General features: G+C 52.8%; 1 protein-coding gene across 1 annotated transcript in view; it reads left to right on the top strand.

The window, feature by feature from the left end:
- STK32C (serine/threonine kinase 32C) overlaps positions 1-23,607 on the top strand; it is a gene marked incomplete at both ends in the record, with an annotated part of 69,493 nt that overhangs the window by 27,625 nt on the left and 18,261 nt on the right. The window contains one exon of the mRNA XM_080348140.1: positions 10,929-10,984. Within this exon, the coding sequence (XP_080204266.1) occupies positions 10,929-10,984 (56 nt within the window). The remainder of the gene's footprint in view (positions 1-10,928; positions 10,985-23,607) is intronic.

Genomic DNA, 23,607 nt, shown 5'->3' with positions numbered 1-23,607 from the left:
TGGCCGTCCCTGTCCCCGGGAGCAGAGCGCGGGGCTGGCCGTCCCTGTCTCCGGGAGCAGAGCGCGGGGCTGGCCGTCCCTGTCTCCGGGAGCAGAGCGCGGGGCTGGCCGTCCCTGTCCATGTTCTCGGGAGCAGAGCGCGGGGCTGGCCGTCCCTGTCCCCGGGAGCAGAGCACGGGGCTGGCCGTCCCTGTCCATGTTCTCAGGAGCAGAGCGCGGGGCTGGCCGTCCCTGTCCATGTTCTCGGGAGCAGAGCGCGGGGCTGGCCGTCCCTGTCCCCGGGAGCAGAGCGCGGGGCTGGCCGTCCCTGTCCATGTTCTCGGGAGCAGAGCGCGGGGCTGGCCGTCCCTGTCCATGTTCTCGGGAGCAGAGCGCGGGGCTGGCCGTCCCTGTCCCCGGGAGCAGAGCACGGGGCTGGCCGTCCCTGTCCATGTTCTCAGGAGCAGAGCGCGGGGCTGGCCGTCCCTGTCTCCGGGAGCAGAGCGCGGGGCTGGCTGTCCCTGTCCCTGTCCTCGGGAGCAGAGCGCGGGGCTGGCCGTCCCTGTCCTCAGCAGCACCGCACGGTGCTCTGCTCCCTTCTGTCCCCCCGCACCTCCCAAAATCACTTTCCCGTTCTCCCCCGAAAGCACACAGGGCTTAGAGCTTCGTTTTGCTCTTTATCATCCGTTAAAGATTTCTTGCTTTGTCCTCTGCTCTCATGTGCCGTTTATTTCCTCATAGCTGAATCCCGTTTTCCGGAGGCTGGAGAAAGCAATGTAGTTTCCATGTAATGAAGTGCTGGGAAGAGCCAGCTCCGCCTGAGCAGAGCAGAGCAGGAACCGAAAGCCTGAGCGCTTATTCTGTGCTTCCCAGCAAGGAAAATGGCTGTAGTAGTCAGCAGCCTGGGCATATTGTGGCTAACAGCTTGCTGGGGAACAGTCCTTAGCGAATTGTGTTTAATTTGGAAATGTGTAAAAACAGAAAATTAAACGTGCCAGCATTTATTTTTTAAATGTCACGTTAAAATCTGTTTCTTTTGGAGGTGTGTAGGTAAAGCAAAGCAGAGCAACAAGCCCGCAGCCTGCACCCCAGGGCCCAGCGCGCCCCACGGCTGCTGCCGATGGTCGGCCCCACGCAGCACCCAGTGTTCTCAAGCTGAACTGGTGGCGTTGGAAGGCTCGGGTGGGATGCTTTGCAATGATCATTGAGGCTCTGCCCACTGTCTGTGTGAATACCAGGCAAAAGTTGGTCTATTAATTTTTTTGCTGGTTGTGGTTTATTAAAAATGTGAAGTCAGGGCACATTGTGGAGACTGTGGGTTTAGCGTGATGGAGCAGCATGAAAAATGCAGACGGTTTAAATTTGGCCCGTCCTCACGTGGAGCAGAGCTTAAAAATGGAAACTGGGGGGGGAGGCACACGAAGTGTGTGTTAATTCTTCTACGGGATGAGGATGACCTATTTCTGTAAGTCATTCTCAGTTGCCAACTCTAGGCAATGAAAATGTATTTTCTGAACAGTGAATAATTTAGCAACTTTAAAGTGATTAAAATAGAGAAGCAGCTGTAACGTGAAAGGTAGCGTGCTTTGGAGCAGGAGATGTTCCTTTGCAAGAGGGCAGCGTGAGTCCTCTGCATCCTGGAAATGCTGCGAGTTCACTATAGAAGGCTCCTGTTGAATGAAGATGAGAGTATTGGGCTCATCCGCATGACAAAGGTGAATTAAAGACCAGAGGATCAGAAGCAGTTTGCAGTATCAGACGAACAAAGGTGGCTTTGTCTCCATTCAACTTTGTTTAAATTGTGGGTTGAAATGATTTAAAGAATTAACTTCTCATTTCACGGTTTCACTTGTACAGTCAGAACCACAGGGTGAGCTAAACCCATGAAAATGAGCAGATTTTATTTCTGATATAAAACATTTATTTATTACACTTCACGTTCAAGGCACTAAATTAAACTATTACTGTGGCATAACTGTTGAAAAATTTTATCCTTGTTATATTAGGCAGGACTGAAAAATGGTTAATGCTTTCAAAACTGTGCCAGCCAGCGACAGCTCATCCTGCTCTCAGTCAACCGGTGTGAATGAGGGTGCTGGGAGCCCGGGTAGGTCCCCGGAGTGGATGAACCATCCCTGGAGACACCCCCGGCCAGGCTGGACGGGGCTCTGAGCACCCTGAGCAGTAACGATGTCCCTGTCATGGCAGGGGGCGCTGGGGGAGCTGGGACGGTCCCTCCAACCCAAACCGTTCTGTGGTTCGGTGTTTTATTGGCACGCTGGGCCTGCCCACGCTCAGCACGGGGCCCGGCAGCTCCGTCCCGACCCAGCGCCTGCACCTGGATGGGGCCGCTGCGCTCTCTAGACATTTCAGCCATTTACATTTGGTTGCCAGAATTGCTTCCCCACAGAACAGTAAATCTGGCATTCATTGTTTTCCTGGTTGTCTTCATAAGAGAACCCCGGAGAATGTTCCTGCTCCGTGTGCCCGGGAGGGAGGTAACACACACCAGCTTGCGGGTCCCGGTGATAATTTGCCCGTGTGCCCTGAGCTGTGTGATGCTGGTCTCTCCTCTGCTCTTGGATTCTTATCCATCCCAGGTCACGCGGCAGTGGCTGCCAAGAGAAAATAAACAGGAAAATTGCTGTTGAAGAAGTTTGTGGAAGAGCAGCTGGTTCTGGTCCTCGCGGCTGGCAGGGCCTCTCCCGCACGTCCGCGGGCACAGCCCATCCGCGGTGTCCTCAGCGCGCTCAGCGCCGGCGCACCTGCTCGCTGGCATCTGGAGACTCTCCCTCCTTCCACTTCAATGAGATTTTGCATCAGCTTAGCTGGAAACCCTCCTGGCATGCCCGTGTTTTCAGAATTCATCAAGCACCACTGGATGGGCTTAAATATTTTACAGTTCCCATACAGCTCGAGGGTGCAGTGCGGGTTTTCTTCACAAGTGTGGAGGCCGAGGAATGCTGCAGTATCCATTTTTGATGAGGTGGCAGGTCTGATGAGGAAGGTGATCACGAAGTAGCAAGCCACCCTGCCGCTTAAGCACCTGCAGCAGGGGACGGCTTCTGCAGAACCCATCCCCTCTCCCCATTCCATTCCATCCCATCCCCGTTCCCCATCCCACCCCGTCCCCTCTCCCCATCCCTGCCCACACAGCACCTGCCCTTCTGGGCATTTGTCATCTCCAGGTCTTGCGTGTTCCTGGTGGTATGACTAACACTGAAATAGAAAGATGGCCTTGCAGAACAAAACTCAGATTAGTGTATTTTAATTCTTAGTTTCCTTTCTCTAATAATCATAATGAGGGCTCTGTACCCGGGAGATGAGTTCAGCTAAACTGCCACGTGTCTGATGCCATGTTGGAAGCGCTGCGGCCGGGCTCTCAGGGCTGCCTGTGGTGCTGCCTGCCTGCGGTGCTGCCTGCGGTGCTGCCTGCAGTGCTGCCTGCGGTGCTGCCTGCCTGCGGTGCTGCCTGCCTGCATTGCTGCCTGCATTGCTGCCTGCATTGCTGCCTGCAGTGCAGCGCAGAGGGACGTGCACGCAGCAGCGTCCTGACGCGGGGGTGAAACTGAAGCTGGGCGGCTGGTGTGGCTGCTGTCCTGAGGTGGTTCTAGAAGGAAATAGCGCAGGGAGGATTTCTCTGAACGGGCTGCAGTGACATGGAAACTCTCTCTACGTAAAAAGTATTTATCTGGAGTTACGTTTAACAACATAAACTGATGAACTGGGGTCCCATGAGGCCAGCCATGCAGCCCCATAAAGGGGAAAACATCCTGTGTCAGAGGAATTCCCGACTAAATGACTTTCTTAGACTTTTAGAAGATCCGTCTCTTTCATATAGCATTCAGTTTAACTTTGGAGATGGTTCTTGCACTTCTGTATCCCCAGTTTTGTGACAAACTTGTTAAACATTTCCTTCTTTTCCCGTTCTCGTGCTTTCTGCTTCATCACGAGCGCCTGAGCAGACGTCGTTCAGCTGGAGCCGGGAGCTGCCTGCTGGAGCCTGGCGGCTCAGGCCGCCTCGCTGCCGCGCTCCTAAGGTTCCTCCTGGAAGCACTCATTTCTGCTTACCAAACGTTCCTGCGCTCGCCCATGAGAATTCCTCAATTGTGTTTAAGCTGGCACTGTTAGCAAACCTTCGCACTGCACAGCCCAAACATATGGTTCGTACGTAAAACATCAACGTGTTTCCCATGGATGGAGTGAACTGAATCTCACAAAACCCAAACGCTGGTGGTTTGCTGGTTTGTAAAGTGGGTCCTCAGCTTTCAGTTCAGAATGGAAATGGCAAAGTTGCCCCAAATTTCATGTTCAGCCTTGTTTTTGAGAAAACTGGACCTGTTTTGTGAGGGTTTTGTTTGTTTTTATGCAGCCCTGGCCAGGCTGGCGCACAGAGGGGTGCGGGGTTGGGGACAGGCTGGTGCGGGGTTGGGGACAGGACAGTCCCCCGGGGGCTGCGCTCACCTCCTGCGGGCGGAGAGGACGCGGGATGCAGATCCCACAGGATTCAGAGAGGAAATACCCGCTTGAGGTGTTCCACCTGGAGTTCACATTTTTCAGCAGAGGAAGCAAAACTTCATTTTGGGTCAAACTGTTTATTCTTTTTACCTTTCGAAGTTAAAACGCAAAGGAGGTCTCATTGTACAGAAAGGTGCTGACCAGGTCAGTTCTGAAAACCCTCCGGAGAAGGGAGACTCTCCCACCTCCCTCACGCGGCACAAAATGAAACCAAACTGAGGAAGTGAATTCAATGTTTTGGTACAGCCAACTTTACCATTTTTGCTGGAATACATTTGTCTAAAGCTGTTTTGCTTTACTCAGGTGCTTTGTGTTGGATTTAGGGATTTTAGCAGTTGCTGCCCAGCCCTAAACACAATGCACCTCAGTATTCATAAGACAGCCAAAGTCATCCATTTATCATTCATAGCATATGTTGTGAAAACATTAAGTAACATTTAGCAGATGTTTATTGCTAATGTTATGTTACTATAAACATGTGCTATAAAGACTCTTTTGGTACATCAGTTTTAGTTACTTGAAATCAAATTTTCTAAGCTGTAGAGTCGGGGAAAAAGGACAAGAGAACAGGTGGCCTTGAGGAGGCGCTGGGGGAGGTTCGGTTCCTTCTTTTGCTCCCTGCGCCGCTGCAAAAACCAAACTTTGCAATGACGACGGAGCTGTCCCAGAATTAAATGGCTCGAATGACCTTCCCGATCCTCTTGTTCTATTCTGGGATGAAGAGCAGGAGAGATGGAGAAAGATAATTCCTAGTGCAGCGGTGCGAGAAGAGGTGATTGTCCTGCAGAGCGGCCGCGTGGAGCTGCCGGCGGGGGGAAGCGTCCCCGCACCCCCGTCTGCTCTGGCCGTGCCCCCAAGACCCAGCACGTCAGGATGTCACTGACCAGCTGAGACTTGGGTAGCGCTGACCTGGGCAATCCAGGCGCTTTAGGCTAGGCTTAAATTATGTGGCATGGAAAACGGGCTCAGGGCCCGTGAAGGCTCCGCTGCCGGTAGGTGGGAGCTGGAGCTGGGGGACCGGGTCTCAGGTTTGTTACAACGGCACATCCCCGGAACTGGGAGGAACACGGCGTGTTCCTGCCGCTCCTGCAGGGCTCTGATGAGCAGCCCTTTCAGCCCGCGTCAGGCGATGCTGTGATCAAACGGCTTCGGCGCTGCTTCGCTCCAGACTCGGTGCGCTGGGGGAGTTTGGGAGCCAGGGAGATTTGATTCCAGCTGCATATGAAGTTTTCCATTAAAATGTGAGGTGATGGTTGTGCCATCCAAGCTTCTGCTCGGGAGCTGTTCAACAAGCGATACCTGCGTAGAACGGGCCATTTACCGGAGAGTTTTGCTGAGCAGCAGGACCCTTCCAGAAATACTGGCTGGACATATGGGAGCACGGAGGAACGAACCCACCGTCATACTGGTCTCGGGGCGGGGTCACTGGTTTCGGGTGGTCTGGGGGGCTCTGGCTGGTGTTAGATGTGGGCTGCAAAGTAGCGCATTTTTTTCTATCAGAAATAGCATCTTTAGAGCCCGCGGAGCACGAGGGACAAGCTGCGGTGCTTTCTCTGCGATCCCAGTGCCCCGGGAGCCGTGGCTGGAGGAGCAGCGAGCGTGGTGAGCTCGCACTCCGCACGGGCTCCTGGCCACTGCAACGGTGCTTTTGCACTAATTAGGAACGATTCCTGGCCAACGCAAACACTTTTGTACCCAGTATCAATAACTCAGTCTTCCTAAAATGACTTTGCCGTTGCTTTGCATGGTGCATTTGATTCCTTACGGATTCAGAGAGATTCATTTTTAATCGTACATTAACTCGCTGTTTTTACACGGCTTCAGAGTCACTTCCTAATAGTATGTTTGAATCCTTAGTTTCTAAAGGGGCTCATTTGCAGCACTGGGCTTGTATTATACCTTTAATTTCTTTCATTATCTACCAGTGTTCCCTGAATTCCCGGGTAGTTAATGCTCACTTGAGTTTCCTGACAGCCACATTATACCATATTTCCATTTTTCTCACCCGTGTAATCTTCTCCGTGGGTATGAACGGGCAGAGCAGCCCGGGGTGCTGCACACTGACGTGTTGCTGGTGCTGTTCGCAGTGCCCGCAGAGCAGCGGTTCCTCCCGCCGGGTACAGCCCATGGGTGCCGAGGGTTCCGGGCTCGGGGGATTTGGGGATCGTTGCCCATCGCCCTGTGCTCCCTCTCCCCACCAAATACCTGTTTTTTCCCCCAAGTTGTTTGCAGAAGCAGCTTTTCCATCCCAGCTGGAGCCCACGTGTGCCGTGGCTTTTGCATCTCAGCCAGAACCCTTTGCCATGAGCTGAAACTCTCGGCATTTTGTGGCAGCAAACTTGTGGTTACTGTGGCCACGTACTGATGTTTGTACATCAATCACCGTGGTGCTTGCTTCCAAAGCCAGATTGCAGTAATAGGATAGGCAGACAAATGCTATTAATTATACCAACATATAGGCATACATTGATAGAAAAAGCTGATTGTGCCCTATAAATGTGCTGTCTCAAGACTCAAAAAAGGATTTCTTAGGTCTTTAGTGTTGCAGAGTCACTCTTGGAGTTAAAACTTCCCTGTTTTTATTGGTGGAGCTGGAAAACAGGCAGATAAATACTGAAAGGTTGGCTCAGTTCTTAAAATGTGATTTTTGATCATCTGTTTTCCCGAGATTTGAGGATATTGGATACGGAATTTACTAACTGCATCCATTGTTTTCCCACTATTGGACATTAATACCAGGTCCTGATGTTGACCCTTCACTGGGTATTCACTGTGTATCTAAAGTTTTACGGTAGCTTCCTCTTGCCCCGCTTTTAAATATCTTGTAAATCAATGCAGAATGAACAGCTGATCACTGCCGCCCATGGCTCCTGTCTGCTGGACACTGGAGCAGATCACTGCCACCATGGCTCTGTCTGTCTGCTGGACACCTGAGCAGATCACTGCCACCATGGCTCCTGTCTGTCTGCTGGACAGCAGAGCAGATCACTGCCACCATGGCTCTGTCTGTCTGCTGGACACCGGAGCAGATCACTGCCACCATGGCTCTGTCTGTCTGCTGGACACCTGAGCAGATCACTGCCACCATGGCTCTGTCTGTCTGCTGGACACCGGAGCAGATCACTGCCACCATGGCTCCTGTCTGTCTGCTGGACAGCAGAGCAGATCACCCCGAACTGCGCACATCCAGCTCGCAGGATGTGTCTGCATTTGTGATCCATGGTTTTCACCTGATGCTGATGAGAGGCACGTCTCCCATGGCAAATACCGATGTCCAGCAGTCCTCTTAGCTGCGAAGGTGCGATAACGATAACGAGCTGTTAGAGGAGTCAATAGGAGCAATTAGCATAGTTTTTTCACAAGGAGCTGACGGAATACCCGTTGGGGCATTTCAGCACAACAGATGGCATTGGATTGTGGTGCGACCGACAGATCGGCGTCCTTGTGCCCCCTCGCATTGGTACATTGCAGATGGGAATGGAATGGAATGGAATGGAATGGAATGGAATGGAATGGAATGGAATGGAATAGAATGGAATGGAATGGAATGGAATGGCATAGCTCGTTGGCAGGTGGGGTGCTCCCCGTGCTGGCCGCAGCGTGTGCTGAAGCCCTCCCGTGTCTGTGACCCGTCCCTGTCCCCAGCGCGCAGCTCCTCGGTGCGGGTGACCGGCAGCTTTGCTGTCAGCTCACGGGAACCGGAGCCTCTGGGGCACCAGAATTGTTCCAGGCAGGTCTGGATTTCTGTTTTAGGGTTACTCACATATTCTGTAGTGATATGTTGTCATTTTCAGAAATCCAGTGTGTTGTGCACAAAAAGCAACGTGCTGCTACTATGATTTTCTTCCTCAAATGTTGAGGCTTGCTTTTTCTTTAATGGGATTGCTTACTGATTCCTGAAGAAAATAGTGAAACTGAAAAAAATAGTCAGTGCCTGTTCATCTAACATCATCTGAACTTCAAACCAGCAGAGCTGTGTATTTAGTTTATTAAAAGTGACATGTTTGCTGGCAGGTTCAAGGGCCTGGTGAATATTCATATCTGGGTTTGTCTCTTGCCTGCTGACTAGAGGATGCTTTCTGCAGCACTTGTAGCCATGGATACATGGAAATGGCACTTTTGGTTTTGTTTTCTCCACGGCAATGCTTTCTACACAGTGTTCCAAACAGTATAATAAAGGTTGTCGGGAACTCTCCTCCTGGAGCGGTTGCGGATCTGAGCGCTCGGGGCGGCTCCATGGCCAGGGCGGTGCTGTGGCTGACGTGCTCTTTGGAGCGGGGGGTCCTGCGCGTTTCTGGGTGATGCGGCTCCGTCGCTGGTTTGCTCGCACGGGGCAGCTCTGCTTTCCCCACGTGCAGTTTCACACGTGTCCGGGAGCACCCGGGAGGAGGTGGTGCGGCTGCCCTTGGTGTCGCTGGCGGGGGCGCTGGGGGTGTGGGGACATCCGTGGTAACGCTGGCCCAGACCCTGTTTTCCGTGTCATTTGGCAAACTTTTCCTGCAGAAAATGTCCCGCAAAAGTGACAATAACAATATTTTGGATATCAGCCTAGCACAAAAGGGTAATAGGAACTCCACGGGCATGCGTGGGCTTTTGATTCATCCTCAGAGATGACAGATGTGCATTTATTTAAGGTCTGCGAGTGGGACTCGGAATATTTATAGGGAATTCTTTGCTCCCACTCTTCCTGTGTGCATGTGGTCTGCAGTGTCAGTCAGGCGGCAGGTCGGTGCTCTCTGACCAGCTCCCGCACCATTCAACCCCGGTGCCCAGCGCTGCCGTGTGTGCAGTGCTCACACCGTGCCGCGGACACAACGCCCAGGGCCTTGGGCATGGCCGGGCTCTCGGCGCCGTGTTAGCGGCTGATGGGTGCAGCTGAGCAGGGACACCGCAGCACACTGGCGAGCTCCTGCACTCTCCGGACACTTCCAAACACACTGGAAATAGAATAGAATAGAATAGAATAGAATAGAATAGAATAGAATAGAATAGAATAGAATAGAGTGGAATAGAGTGGAATAGAGTGGAATAGAGTGGAATAGAATAGAATAGAGTGGAATAGAATAGAATAGAATAGAATAGAATAGAATAGAATAGAATAGAATAGAATAGAGTGGAATAGAGTGGAATAGAGTGGAATAGAATAGAATAGAGTGGAATAGAATAGAATAGAATAGAATAGAATAGAATAGAATAGAGTGGAATAGAGTGGAATAGAGTGGAATAGAATAGAATAGAGTGGAATAGAATAGAATAGAATAGAATAGAATAGAATAGAATAGAGTGGAATAGAGTGGAATAGAGTGGAATAGAGTGGAATAGAGTGGAATAGAGTGGAATAGAATAGAATAGAGTGGAATAGAATAGAATAGAATAGAATAGAATAGAATAGAATAGAATAGAATAGAATAGAGTGGAATAGAGTGGAATAGAGTGGAATAGAGTGGAATAGAATAGAATAGAATAGAATAGAATAGAATAGAATAGAATAGAATAGAGTGGAATAGAGTGGAATAGAGTGGAATAGAGTGGAATAGAATAGAAGTAGAGTAGAGTGGAATAGAATAGAAGTAGAGTAGAGTGGAATAGAATAGAAGTAGAGTAGAGTGGAATAGAATAGGAGTAGAGTAGAACAGAGTAGAATAGAAGTGGAGTAGAATAGAAGCAGAATAGAATAGAATAGAAGTAGAATAGAAGTAGAGTAGAATAGAGTAGAACAGTACAGTACAGTACAGTTGGTTTGGAAGGGACTGACAACGATGCTCTTGTCCAAGTGCCTGAGCACATCAGGGCTGTGCAGCAGCTGAAGCATGTGCCCGTGCAGGATCAGTGTGTGCCCGTGCAGGATCAGTGTATGCCCATGCAGGATCGGCGTGCGCACCAGGATCAGCGTGTGCACCAGGATCGGCGTGCGCACCAGGGGCTTTGGTTCCAGCCCTGCAGCTCACGGAGCGGGGAGGATGTGAAGGGACTGAGGTACAAAGAGGCAATTTGTAAAATGGCAATAACGCTGGGTCCTTTACACTGGCTTTTGTGACAGTATTTATGTGTTTGTGGCGCACTCCAGCTCTGTGGCAATGGGGGTTATCTCATTATTGGTATAAACAGACCTATCTTTTTCATGTGTTTAAGACTGAGATTAGATCGCAGCAGTAGCTCAGCAGTGATAGCTGTGTCCGCTGCTGAAGGCGGCAGCCGGAGTGTTGAGCTGCGCTGCTGTTTCTTGCCGCGGCTGCGCGCCAGCAGGTCCGCAGGGCTGGGTTTGTGGGTACAGAGGGCGAAACAACTGTCCTGCATCTTCCCTGGGAGGCGGTGACTTCTAATAAAAGCTTGACCGGTGCTCTTTAGTTGTCTTGCTGTCTTATTTTTAAATATAAGATCTTTGCAATAAAGCATTTGTAATTTTATATGTTTTTTTTTTTACCTTGTAGTGAACTTTGACCACTTCCAGATTCTGCGGGCGATCGGGAAGGGCAGCTTTGGCAAGGTAGGCTCGGGCGCTCGGGCTTGGCTTTGCTTGTGTGTGTCATCAGGTGCCTGCTGTTCTGTCCTTACGATTTATTGCAATGGTAACAGTGCTGGAATGGGCTGTTCTTACTGTCAGATGACGGCTGCTCATTAAGCGCAGGAAAACACATTCAGGAAAATACCTTGTTGCCCTTTGGCATTGCTTTAATTCTTGGCATCTTGATGAAACAGCTGTATTTTAAAATACCAGCGCAATTGTGACCATTTCATGGCGAATATTCATGATGTGTTGTTTCCTGAGAGGCTGTGAGGGTGGCACTGGGTCAGGAAGGCGCTGGGAGCTGGTTTGGGTGATGGAGCTGGCGCGATGTGGTCAAGAGGCCTCTCTGAAGCCCTAGGCTGTTTTCCCACTCAGAAATGAGTGATGCTGAGGAGCTATTGCTGTTTATTTTTAACAAGTCTCTTATGCCAACCATGTGGGAGAAGGTGGGAGGTGATGATCAGAAAGCTGGATAGCTCTGGGATTCAGTTGCTGGTTGGTTTCCTAGGTTTATTCCTTTTTCATTCCCTTTCTCGCTGGCTCTCACTCAGTCCCTGTGTAGATAACTATTTGCTGCTTCTGTCATGGCTTTTTACACCATTCATTTGCACTGCGAGCATCAAGTTCTGTGTGTGTGTGTGTGTGTGTGTGCTCGTGCATGTGTCCATACGCATATGTTGCAACGCAGGAGACTTGCTCTGTGGTCATTCCGTCACCTGCGCTTTGCTGTGCCCCAGCAGTAGCTGTGTCCGTCTGTCTGGCCGAGATGTGTGCACCCGGTGGGCAGGAGCGGTGTGACCCATAACCCTGGTGACGGTTCATGAAAATGGCCGAATTTGGCTGTCGTCATCTCCTATGTGCAGCTCCGGCAGCCAGGAGAACGGGCACCATCCGTTGCGGTGCTCTCGTTAGCACCGCTCGCTAACGAAGATGTCTCGTCACACCTCGGTTAAGCGTCCAGCACCCAGGTGCCTGTCGCATGGCTCTGAGTGCTGGGGCACAACTCCCGCCTGGTGGTTGTGACTCCACGTGGGATCAGGGCTCGTGAAAAGGCAAAGCCCAGCAGCGTGCGGGTCGTGGAGAGGGTGCATTCAAACAGTAACCCGGATTGCAGCCATGTCTCTTGGAGAGGAGACAAAAACTGTCAGAAGAGCTATGTCAGATTTCTGAGGTAACATTAGATGATGGAGAATGATGAAACACGAGCTCGGGTCCTCCCTCGGGTGCTACTGTGAAGATAAGGCGAAGAGCGGAGGGAAGTCTCCCCAGACAGCCCTGGTGAGAATGGTAACTCGCAGGGTCTTCTGACTCCTGCTCATCACCAAAGGCCAAAACTTAACTCAAAATCTTGCTAAAAAATAGCAGCCAACTTTTTTTTGAGCTCATATGAGAAGACTCATAGAATCACCGAGTCACAGCTGGTTTGGGTTGGAGGGACCTCCCCAGCCCCCCAGTGCCCCCCTGCCATGACAGGGACATCTGCACCAGCTCAGGGTGCTCAGAGCCGGTCCAGCCTGGCCGGGGGTGTCTCCAGGGATGGATCCACCACTCTCTGGGCACTCACACTTCCAAATATCAGCTTTCCGGAGAAAAGAGGTTTTATTCTGTTGAACAGCAGCACCTCGTGCTGGAAAATTAATTCTGCTCAGAACATGAAAAGGAGAAAAACATATTCTCATCCCAGGGCAGGACCCTTTTGGCTTTGAAGAGAGCTGCTCCTCATGGCTGCTCCCTTTTCTGTTTACGGTAAAGCAAGGTTAAGTCTAGCCTGCAGCAGTCTATCAGGCATCAGAATTGTATGTACACTTTCAACAAAACGCTGAAATGATTCATCTGTCATCTTTCTGGATAATTATGTCAATATGCTACATTTCCTTTGATACCAAGAAAGGCTTTTTACATTTACAAAGTAATTTACAACTGGCGTTTAATTGCAGAGAATTTAGAACTATTAATACCTACCTGAAAACTCTTCCTTGGCATATAGGAGCAGTTTAGTTGCTTTGGCTGATTTGAGCACTATCTGCCCCATCGGGACGGTGCTGCAGAGCCCGTGTCCCGTCCCCTCCTCTTTCAGATACTATTAATCACATGAAGGTCACGCTCAGTTCCGTGTTTACTCAAATTAGCAAATGTGTGATATTTTCCGTACGCGTTAGAGGTGGTTGTCAGCAGTTTGATGGGAGCGTTGTTTGCGGGCGGCGCAGCGTGGCTGGCCGGCGCCGTTACCCGCGGAGCAGCGGCCAGGAGGGGGTGTCCCGGCGGGACGCGGTTTGTGAGCCCCCATTTCAACGGGAAACGCGCTGCGAGTTTCATTCTGCTTCACGGGAGATGCGATGAGACCCGGAATTCCGAGAAGGTGTTGGTTGCGTTGGGGTATCCTGACGTGTCCCTTTGCAAACCCGCCCTGTCCCGGCTCACAGCGGGGAGCGTTCACACTGTGCCCCCCGGGCTTCCCTCTCGATTGTCCCTCGAATCAGGCACCTTTTCCAAGTGACAAAGAGCGGGATAGATGGGAATTTGTTATTTTCACTGTACTGCTGAACATCTCTGGGGTTCTGCGGCACGGATTCACGTCTTTGTCCACAGTTGGAAATAGGGGATTAAACCAGGGGCTGGGGCTGGAACGAGCAGCAATGCAGAGTGCAGTTTTCCCGAGAGAACAGAACCGACGCGCGCCGGGCGGGCCCGTGCAGGCAGCGTGCAGGCAGCTTGCGTTTTTCTGGCTTTTCTCTTTGTTTGGTGTGGTTTGTGAAGCGCCGGTGGCACCTGTGGAGGTCGGGGGCGCGCCGGCCGTGCGCGGTTTGCGGAGCTGCCGGGCACAGCGAGGGGCTGGGAACCGGGACCCGCCACCGCGGCCCTCGCAGCGGGGAGATGTGTTTCCAAAGAGCAGCAGCTTGCAATGCGGTCTGCTAGCAGAGCTGCTTTAACTTCATTATTTTGTTGCTTTAAGAGTTCACCCAGCCTGAAGCTGGGTATAGAAAAGCTTTAATCCATTTTCTAAAGGTCACAAATGCCCACTCAGTAGATACAACATAAATACAGTTCCCATAAAGTCTGTTCTCAGCTGAATATCTCTTTGATCTCAACACAAGCTTGATATTTTGTCCTTTTTTCCAGCTTTATAAATGTTGGGTTTTTCCCAAAAAGAAAGGCTAGAAATGTAATCCTTTGATACTGAAATCCGAGGGATGTTGTTTGTCCTGGTGTTTTCCCTTGCTGGACGGGAGCTCGTGTGGTGCTGGGGGCTGGTTGGAGCTGCGGGCGGGTCTCAGGACACACGTCCCCCCGGGACACGGTCCCGTCACTGTCCGTACGCTGGCGATGGCCCAACCCTGGCGCCGGGGGGGCGGGAGCACCTCTCACCGTCGGGAAACGCCGCAGGAGAGAGAATGCCAAGGAATGAAAAGCCGAAGTGGCGATGTGGTCCAACACCACCACCCCATCCAGATCTCGGGCTGTGGGGCAATGCGGGAAAATGACAGAGCAGAAAACGCTGCTGGGTGATCTGGAGTGACAGGGTGAGCAGTGACTGCGGCTGGAAGCTGCCGGGGGAGTGATACTGTGCACCCCCACCGAGGACCTGTTCGGGGCTTCTGAAGGATCAGACTTCGTAAGACAGTGATTTATAGTAAAAGCTGCCCACTTTTGGTTTTAATATACACCCAGTGCCTTATTAACATTTGCCTCAGAAGCTGCCTGGGGTTTATTCAGCCCCCGTCGTTCCCCGTGGATGAGTCACGCTGGTGTGGGACGGGCGGTGGGACGGATGCTCCTGCAGCAGCCGCAGGCTGGACAGGAACAGGGTGCAAGAGGGAGGAGGGAGGAAGCGCCCACGTCCAGCCCAGCACCTGCCCGTGGCCCCGGGCTCGAAGCGCCCATGTCCAGCCCAGCACCTGCCCGTGGCCCTGGGCTGCCCTGGCAGGGACTCGTTAGGCAGTGCAGAGTGCATGGGGGGCAGCATCCCCGCCCTGGGGCCTTGACTCTGTGTGCCGGGCTCATGGGACAGGCTGGCTTTGCTCTGTGTGCCGGGCTGGCTTTGCTCTGTGTGCCGGGCTGGCTTATGGGACAGGCTGGCTTTGCTCTGTGTGCCGGGCTGGCTTTGCTCTGTGTGCCGGGCTTATGGGACAGGCTGGCTTTGCTCTGTGTGCCGGGCTGGCTTTGCTCTGTGTGCCGGGCTTATGGGACAGGCTGGCTTTGCTCTGTGTGCCGGGCTCATGGGACAGGCTAGCTTTGCTCTGTGTGCCGGGCTCATGGGACAGGCTAGCTTTGCTCTGTGTGCTGGGCTCATGGGACAGGCTGGCTTTGCTCTGTGTGCCGGGCTGGCTTTGCTCTGTGTGCTGGGCTTATGGGACAGGCTGGCTTTGCTCTGTATGCTGGGCTGGCTTTGCTCTGTGTGCCGGGCTGGCTTTGCTCTGTGTGCCAGGCTGGCTTATGGGACAGGCTGGCTTTGCTCTGTGTGCTGGGCTGGCTTTGCTCTGTGTGCCGGGCTGGCTTTGCTCTGTGTGCCAGGCTGGCTTATGGGACAGACTGGCTTTGCTCTGTGTGCTGGGCTCATGGGACAGGCTGGCTTTGCTCTGTGTGCCGGGCTGGCTTTGCTCTGTGTGCTGGGCTCATGGGACAGGCTGGCTTTGCTCTGTGTGCCGGGCTGGCTTTGCTCTGTGTGCCGGGCTGGCTTTGCTCTGTGTGCCAGGCTGGCTTTGCTCTGTGTGCCAGGCTGGCTTTGCTCTGTGTGCCGGGCTCGCCCCACACTCCTGCGGTTTCTCAGCTTGCTCAGACGGCCCCTGTCCCTCCCACATCCCGAAACCTGCTGGTTCCTCGTCACCAGGAGGCTTAGAGGAAAATGGGATGCTGGGTGCAAATCGTGGCATTTGAACGCGATGCTTATTCTCCAACAGGCTCTAACCCGGGGCTTGCTGTGGCCTGTGCGCTGATTCATTGCATCTTGTGCCAGGGAAGCGGCCTGTGTATTTTGCTGGAGCTCTTTGCGGGGTCGGGATGGCTCCTGTGGCGCGGTGTGTGACACCCAGCCTGCAGTCACAGGCACGCGTCCCTGCTCGCGCGGCGCCGGGCAGGGCACACCGGCTGTGCGCTGGGCGCGAGAAGTGCACCGCAGCTCCTGTGCATGACCAAGAATAACTGTGCACAAGCCAGCCTCTCTCTTTAATCCACTACAAACCAGCCCAGGAAATGTTTTCGTCTGCTTTGCTCCCCACACTTTGCAGACTCGCTCCACCATGCACTTGAGGGGCCTCTTTACTCCTCACTTTAGTTTTGCCATTTGCTCTTGTCCAGTTGTGTTTTGTGATCCAAGGGCACCAGCACCAACAGGGTCTCGTGCCTTGTTGCCAGAACGAAGCTCGTCTCTGCTCACACACGGCAGTGCAGCCCGGCTCGGTGTGAGGAATTAAAGAGGATTCCCTGCTATCTAATAATACGGTTGAATTAATAATGGAGCCTTTCCCTCCTTCTGGATCTCTGTCCTTTTTTCTTGTCTGATTGGTTTTCACAAAGCCGAGAGGGACTTTTACATCTTTGAGATGTTCATCCATCTGTAAAATCTGGCTGAAACTGGCCAACCGTCCTAAAAGTCGGTAGGGAAGAGTAGGAAAAAACAATCCCATAACCCCATTTCTTAGGAAAGCAGACACTGATGTTTAATTCCTGAAGCCATAAGCAAGTCCAGCAGGCTGGATCTGTCCTGGTGCGAGCCTGCAGTGCAGTGCAGTGGAGTTCCTGGGGACAGCCGGAGCTCTTGGGGACAGACAGAGCTCTTGGGGACAGCCGGAGCTCTTGGGGACAGACAGAGCTCTTGGGGACAGCCGGAGCTCCTGGGGACAGACAGAGCTCCTGGGGACAGCTGGAGCCCCGGGCTGGCAGGAGGAGCGGGTCCGGCTGTGACACGGCGCTGTCCCCCGGCTGTGACACGGCGCTGTCCCCCGGCTGTCCCACCGCGGCCGGCGCTGCAGGATGAGCTGTCGCTAGGGATGGCAGTGGTGGGCAGGGACAGAGCGGGGAGAACAAAGGGTGCTGAATGGTCCCACTCGCCATTTCCTCACTCCTGCCCCCTCTCAGCCTTGGCTGTTGCTGCTGTGGGGGTGCCGCCAGTGCCTGCCTCTGCTATCCGCCTCCAAGCTGGTTTTTATTTTCTCCTTTTTTCCCTCCCTCCACCACGTGTTCCCTTCCCTTACTGCCTCGGAACTGTACAAATCTCTGCCTTGTGCCTGGGGAGCGTGTTGCACTCAGAATCACTTTGCCATTTTGAGAACCTGCTTTTCCCTTGCTCTGCACTGCAAAGCGAGGATCTGTGCATCAGGCCATGCCCGGAAATAGTGAAGGAGATGAAGATGCTGCTGCTCGGAGGCAGCGCAGCCTTCCCCGGGCCCTGCACCTTCTCAGGGTCTGAGCCCTGGAGTCACCCAGTAACAGGCACATCTACTGCTTTCCTACCGCAGTTTGCAGAAAGGTCGATAGTGGGAGGAAGCCTAGACAGCAAATCCATAATACATCTTCCCCATGACATGTTTGTGTAAAGACTCTGAAGTTTGCTATAAAGAGTAAGATGATGCTGTGCCGTTACAGCGTCGGCAGGAGCCGCAGCTCCCGGGGCCCCGCTCGGTCCCGTGAGCCGGAGGCACCAAGCCAGGCTTGCTTAGGGCCAGCTCCTCTTTCCCCCGCAGAACCCTCTGCAGTGGTCCCACATGTGTCTTCATCCACCCAAAATGAGAGTGGCAGTGAAGTCCCTACGGAGGGGAACGTCCGGCATGTTCTCATGTGCCCTTTTAAAAACAAGGTGTTTTTCCAATTACTTGTGACTGTTGCAGGTGGCTGTTTAGTTATTGTCATTATTAATCCAAGCCCTTTCTCTGACGCTGTGGGACCGCAGCTGGACCCCCTAGGACATCCCTCTGCCATATTCTTTGCCTGGCTCTCCACATTATCTCTGCCCATTGGACCTTCAGCTCTTGTTTGTGCCGCAGCCCGTGGTGTGTGTCCCCGCTCAGAAGGCAGCACAGCTTTTGTTTTCCATTTCCCGCTGTCAGTGCTGTGTCGCTGTTTGCACGACCAGCTGCAGGTGGGGGAGGCATCGCCAGGGGGCCGCAGGGCCCGCGGGGCCGGCAGCCCTGGGCGGGGAGCGGGCGGTGCGCGGGCAGCCGGATCCATGGCGCCCGGAGCGCGTTCCCCGCAGCGCCGGCTCCGCTGGGTCTGGGAGCAGAAGCAACGTCTGGAGCTGAACCACGAAGCTGCTCCTGCCCGGCCATGCCAGGGGAGCTTGCTATGGCTTGTGTCAGCTCCGGCGTTTTCTCACATCATTTACTGCGTGTGCATCAGGGCTAAATAGCTATTTCCTGCTCACATTCTTCCTACCTCTCACATGTGACATTTTTCAATATTAAATTCTAACAACAAACCCCCTTCCTCCCTCCACCTAAGCCACAAATGCAATCTGGACTCCAGGTCTTTGATTAAGGAGACCTTCTTGCGGATTAACGCATGCTGTGTGTTGGGTGGCACGTGTCTCTGAATCCAACGCCGGCGCTTGTGTTCAGAGGGGCCAGCCCAGGGACGGGGTGAGGAGCGGGGAGCTGCGGGTCTCCGGGGGAGCCGCGGGTGTTGCACACCCATGTGTTGCACACTCGTGTGTTGCACAGCCGTGTGTTGCACAGCCGTGTGTTGCACACCCGTGTGCTCTGGGGCTCCCACCGACTTGCACGAGAACAACAGTGGAGCAGGAAAGGGCAGAGCACCAATGGACTGACAGTCCGACATGGCCAATGTGAAAAACCTTATTGTTAAAGACACGTGCCCTGCGTTGCTAATGTTAACGATAAATTTCTCAGTGGGTTAAATATGACCAGCATTTGGATATTTTTTGTGTTGTTCTGACAAGCCATCAGACAGCACACCCCCACAAGCTCGTTAATTGAACCAAGAGCATGAGATGTTTCAGCATCAGATGCAGGATTTGGCAGCAATAAAATTGAAGCTACATTGGACATCGAAATCATCTACAGGTCCTTAGAAGCTGCAGCTTATGAGTTTGGGATGTTCTGTTAATGCTCATGGCTGGACAATCCAATTACAAACCACTTAATGTCATAAATGATAAGGAACAATGTCCTCTGTTCTTATGAAATTATGAATATATCAGCATGATGCAGCAAATATTCCCCAAGCGCTTTTATAATAGTTTATTAAAGCACATATTGTCTGGCTGTACAGAGCGTGATGGGTGTACCCGTTCTGCTGCTCTGGCAGCACCATCATTCAGTGGTGTGTCCTGTTCTTCCCGTGGTGTATTTCTTCGTGCGGGTTGGATCAGCGTTCAAAGCATCTGAGGTTCATGGCTTGCTATGGAAGTGCCTACACACTGCTGAAAACGAAATCTGCAGCTCACAGCAATGGAACAGACACAAATCCATGAGGCTGCCCTGGGTGCAGCTGTGTTCTGCGTTTTCTGTGGTGAACACAGGAGCTGCCCACAAGCACTTGGGATTTTCTGTGTCTCAGCAATGGAGAAAAACTGGAACATGAGAAAAGTAAACTGATGCAGCTGGTATGCAATTAACTACAGAAACTATTATTATCGTTATCATTATTATTATGTTATTTGATATAATTCTACTCCAGTGGGAGGGTGTCCCGCCTGTGCTGTGCACCAAGCTCAGCTCAGCACCGGGCCGGACCTGCCGTGGGGCAGAAACTGCTCGTGAGCCGGGTTTACTGCAAAGTGTCTTTCCCGTTGGTGAGCACACAATGGGCTTTTATTCTTCCCAGCTTGCCTGCCTGCCTTTCTCTTTGGAAAATGCCTCTTTCACAGTCTTTTAAGGATTAGGTGGTGATTTGCCATGTTTCCCAGATGAACCACGTTGATGGATTCTGGAGAGAGGCAAAAAGGAGCTGTGGAGAAAGTTGTTGGTGTGGAACAGACCTTCAGAGGTGGATCAAGAGGGCTGTGTGAAGAGCTGGGTGTTCTGTGTGACGAGGTCAGGGGGACCAGAGAGTGCAGTTCTAGTAACTGCTGCTTGGGATGGAGTGTCCGTGGACAAGCACCATCCTGCTCTGCACTGCACACCTGCCCGCGCTGCACACTTGCCCGCACTGCACACCTGCCTGGGCTGCTGTTCTGAGCTGTTCGTATTAAGGAAGTGGTGTGTTTAAACCAAACCGGAGTGAAGACGAAATACCAACCGAGTGCCGCTGTGACAGACGCTGTCGAGCGGGGATGTGCAGAGCGCCCTGGGCGGCAGCTCCTCCGCTGGCTGATGCTCCAGGCTTGGGGCGCAACTGAAGCCATGGTCAAGCGCTGCTGCTCGGTGCCATGATGAGCTCAGGTATCGATGTGCCCCTTCGCGGTGCCCGTGCCGTCAGCGCAGCCGGCACACGATGGATGTGCCCCTTCGCGGTGCCCATGCCGTCAGCACAGCCGGCACACGATGGATGTGCCCCTTCGCGGTGCCCGTGCCGTCAGCGCAGCCGGCACACGATGGATGTGCCCCTTCGCGGTGCCCGTGCCGTCAGCGCAGCCGGCACACGATGGATGTGCCCCTTCGCGGTGCCCGTGCTGTCAGCGCAGCCGGCACACGATGGATGTGCCCCTTCGCGGTGCCCATGCCATCAGCACAGCCGGCACACGATGGATGTGCCCCTTCGCGGTGCCCGTGCCGTCAGCGCAGCCGGCACACGATGGATGTGCCCCTTCGCGGTGCCCGTGCCGTCAGCGCAGCCGGCACACGATGGATGTGCCCCTTCGCGGTGCCCGTGCCGTCAGCGCAGCCGGCGCACGATGGATGTGCCCCTTCGCGGTGCCCGTGCCGTCAGCGCAGCCAGCGCACGATGGATGTGCCCCTTCGCGGTGCCCGTGCCGTCAGCGCAGCCGGCACACGATGGATGTGCCCCTTCGCGGTGCCCGTGCCGTCAGCGCAGCCGGCACACGATGGATGCGCGAGCCCTGGGTCTCGCAGGGCTGGCTGGGGCAGCCGCCGGCTCCGGCCGGGCTGCAGCCATGGCCGTGACTCAGCCAGCGAGTGCGTTGGGGCCATGGGGACATGCAGGGTGATGGGCCACTTGGGGGTAGGTGGCTCAGCAGCATTAATGAGTGCAGGCAAATCACAGCCGTCTCCTGCAGGGGACACAGCTCTGTGCAGCCGGCTGTGACAGAAACCCATCACTAGAAGAACTGCAATAGATGGCTCCTGGAGAAGGGACTCGCTATGTTTTGTACGTTGAGTTGCTGCATGTGCGGGGCTCGATGCTGGAGCTGGAGCAGACGTCTCCTTGAGGAGCTGCCCTAACATGCACTTTCTTGCTTTTTCTAAAGGAAGGGCAACAGTGGCCACAATGAAATTCGTATCAATAGAGCTGTGCTAGGCATGCCAAGTTGGTCTTAACCACAAATTATCATCAATCCTCTCCCTTCCAAGATGGTATTTTCTCACTGACACGTTAGTTGTGTACTGTGACAGGTCCTTAGCGTGGCCTCTGTTGGTGGCTCTCCAAATGCTTCAAGTGTTGGGCATGTAGGACAAAGGGAAAACAAAGCTTTGTTAGGGCAGGTCGTACAAGTCTAGGGTTTTTTCCCAAGGGAAAGGTAGTAGAGATTTTATTGCAATATCGAAAAGCAGATGTGGACAGATGTGACTATAGTGTGGCCAAACTTCCATCCAGCCAAGTTACTGACTTTAAACCTGGAGAGCGGTGCTGTGGTTGATGGGGAAATTAACGCTGTGTATGTGCACAGAGGTATTTGCTGTCAAGTAACAGTTGTTTGTACTTCCTCTGATTTCTGACTGCCAGCCTGCAGACCCAACCGCTGGTACCAAAGCCAGGGAGGTTTGTGCAGCTCTGTTGCAGTGGCTGTTTTTAAAGGACTGGAGGGAGCTTTGCTCGCCTTTGTGCCCGAAGTCACTTCTCGATGTGCTGGTGTCCTGGGCACAGGTGTCTGTGCCGCAATAGCTCTTACGGTTTCTTTGCAAGATGTTGGGCTGGGCGCTGACAAACAAGGTGTTTCGGTACAGAAATGAGGTGGCTACCAGGGCAGGTCCCTCGGGAGCCGGTTGGTGATGAGCCCACCAGCGCACTGCAGCAAGTGCTGCCGGTGAGAAACGGAGCGTTTGGCCGCAAGAGGCATTTGTTCATCCTGAAGGTTTAACACTGTGAAACGTGAGCGTCCCCTTCTTTCTCAGCTGAAAAACGATACCTGTATTTGTTTGCTTCAGCGCGGAATGGGAGCTTTGGTGCCTGGGCGGCCGCGTTGCTCTCAGCGCCATTGCCGGCAGTGCTGCTGCGAGAGGGGCAATGAGGTTCTTCGAAGCAGCACAGTGAGCGTTCTAGTCTGGGATCAGGAAAAGCTTCAACCTTAATTTGTGTTCAGAGATTAAATAAAGCCCTCCATTCTTCATTGGGAATAATTAGATTTCTCTCTGTTCCCAAGTTTTATCAAATATGTAACTGAAAATGTCATTTTGTCTGCCTCTTCAACCGGCGTAAACATCACAGAATGAATCCATGACCGTAATGTGAGTCCAAGTAGAAGACTTCACTCCCACTGTATGTCAGCCATAGCAAGACTTACTTTCCATGTTTTATTCAGAAAAGACTCGTTAACTGTAGCTGTATAACAGGGTCCAGATCCTCATGTAGATCCGTGGAGTGCTGCAGAGCTGGAGTAAATGGCAGGTCCGGGTTTGGATCCATCCCAAAGGCAGACAGAAGATGGGTCGTGGTGTCTCCTGGCATTTCTGCAGGTTGGTCTGATTTTTCATCATTCTTTAAATGATATTAAAGCCAGAAAATCCCAGCAGAGATGTGAACTTGTGATTAAAGCTCCACAAACACGCAGAGGCCGAACAGCCTTTCCGCAGGAAGCGTGGCGGCCGCAGAACGCGCGTCCTGCCCGTGCCTGCTGCCCGGGCTCCGCTCTGCTCAGCTCCAACACACGTGCGCAGGGCCATGGCCAAGGATGAGCCCAAATTCCTTCAGTTTTGTTTCAGTATTCAGTAAAGACAGCCGATTTGGAGATATCTGACTAAAATTGCTATCAAATGATGAATAGCTGGCATGCAAGAGGGGAGACGGTGGAGAACGAGGGCGAAGAAAACTAAGCAAAAATGCTCCTTTTTCTTTTCTGTTTCTTAGGGTTTTTGCTGTCACTTCTGTAGTTTTCCGTTGTTTATTTGAATTAACGTCTCTCCTGAGGTAAAGAAGTGAACGTGTTTCTGGAGCTACAAGTCAAATAATCACCCATATCCAAAACTCAGTTATAGAAACATCTGCTTAATCTCTGACGAGACGTTATTTTCTCCACATGACATTAAAAGGAATTGCTTTATACGAATCACCTACATGGCTTTAAGTCACAGGATTCAGAGCATGCAGCTGACATTCTGCACTCCCCTCCCACGAATTCTTGCAGGAATTGGGATATGCTCTATGACAGACACAAACAGGGCTTGGCTCCCTGCTCGCCGTGCCCGGTGCCGGCAAGGAGGGTTTCCTGGCGCGGTGTCGGTGTGCTGGTCGTGTGCCTTTTGTGTCAGCGGCGAGAGGGAAGGTGGTTCATTCTGGAACAGCCAGGGGCCAGCCCGGGTTTGCGCGTTCTG

This window comes from Nesoenas mayeri, assembly GCF_963082525.1.
Source record: "Nesoenas mayeri genome assembly, chromosome: 7".
Classification (NCBI taxonomy): domain Eukaryota; kingdom Metazoa; phylum Chordata; class Aves; order Columbiformes; family Columbidae; genus Nesoenas; species Nesoenas mayeri.
Note: the sequence above shows the minus strand (reverse complement) of the source record. Positions and strands in the feature narration are given on the sequence as shown.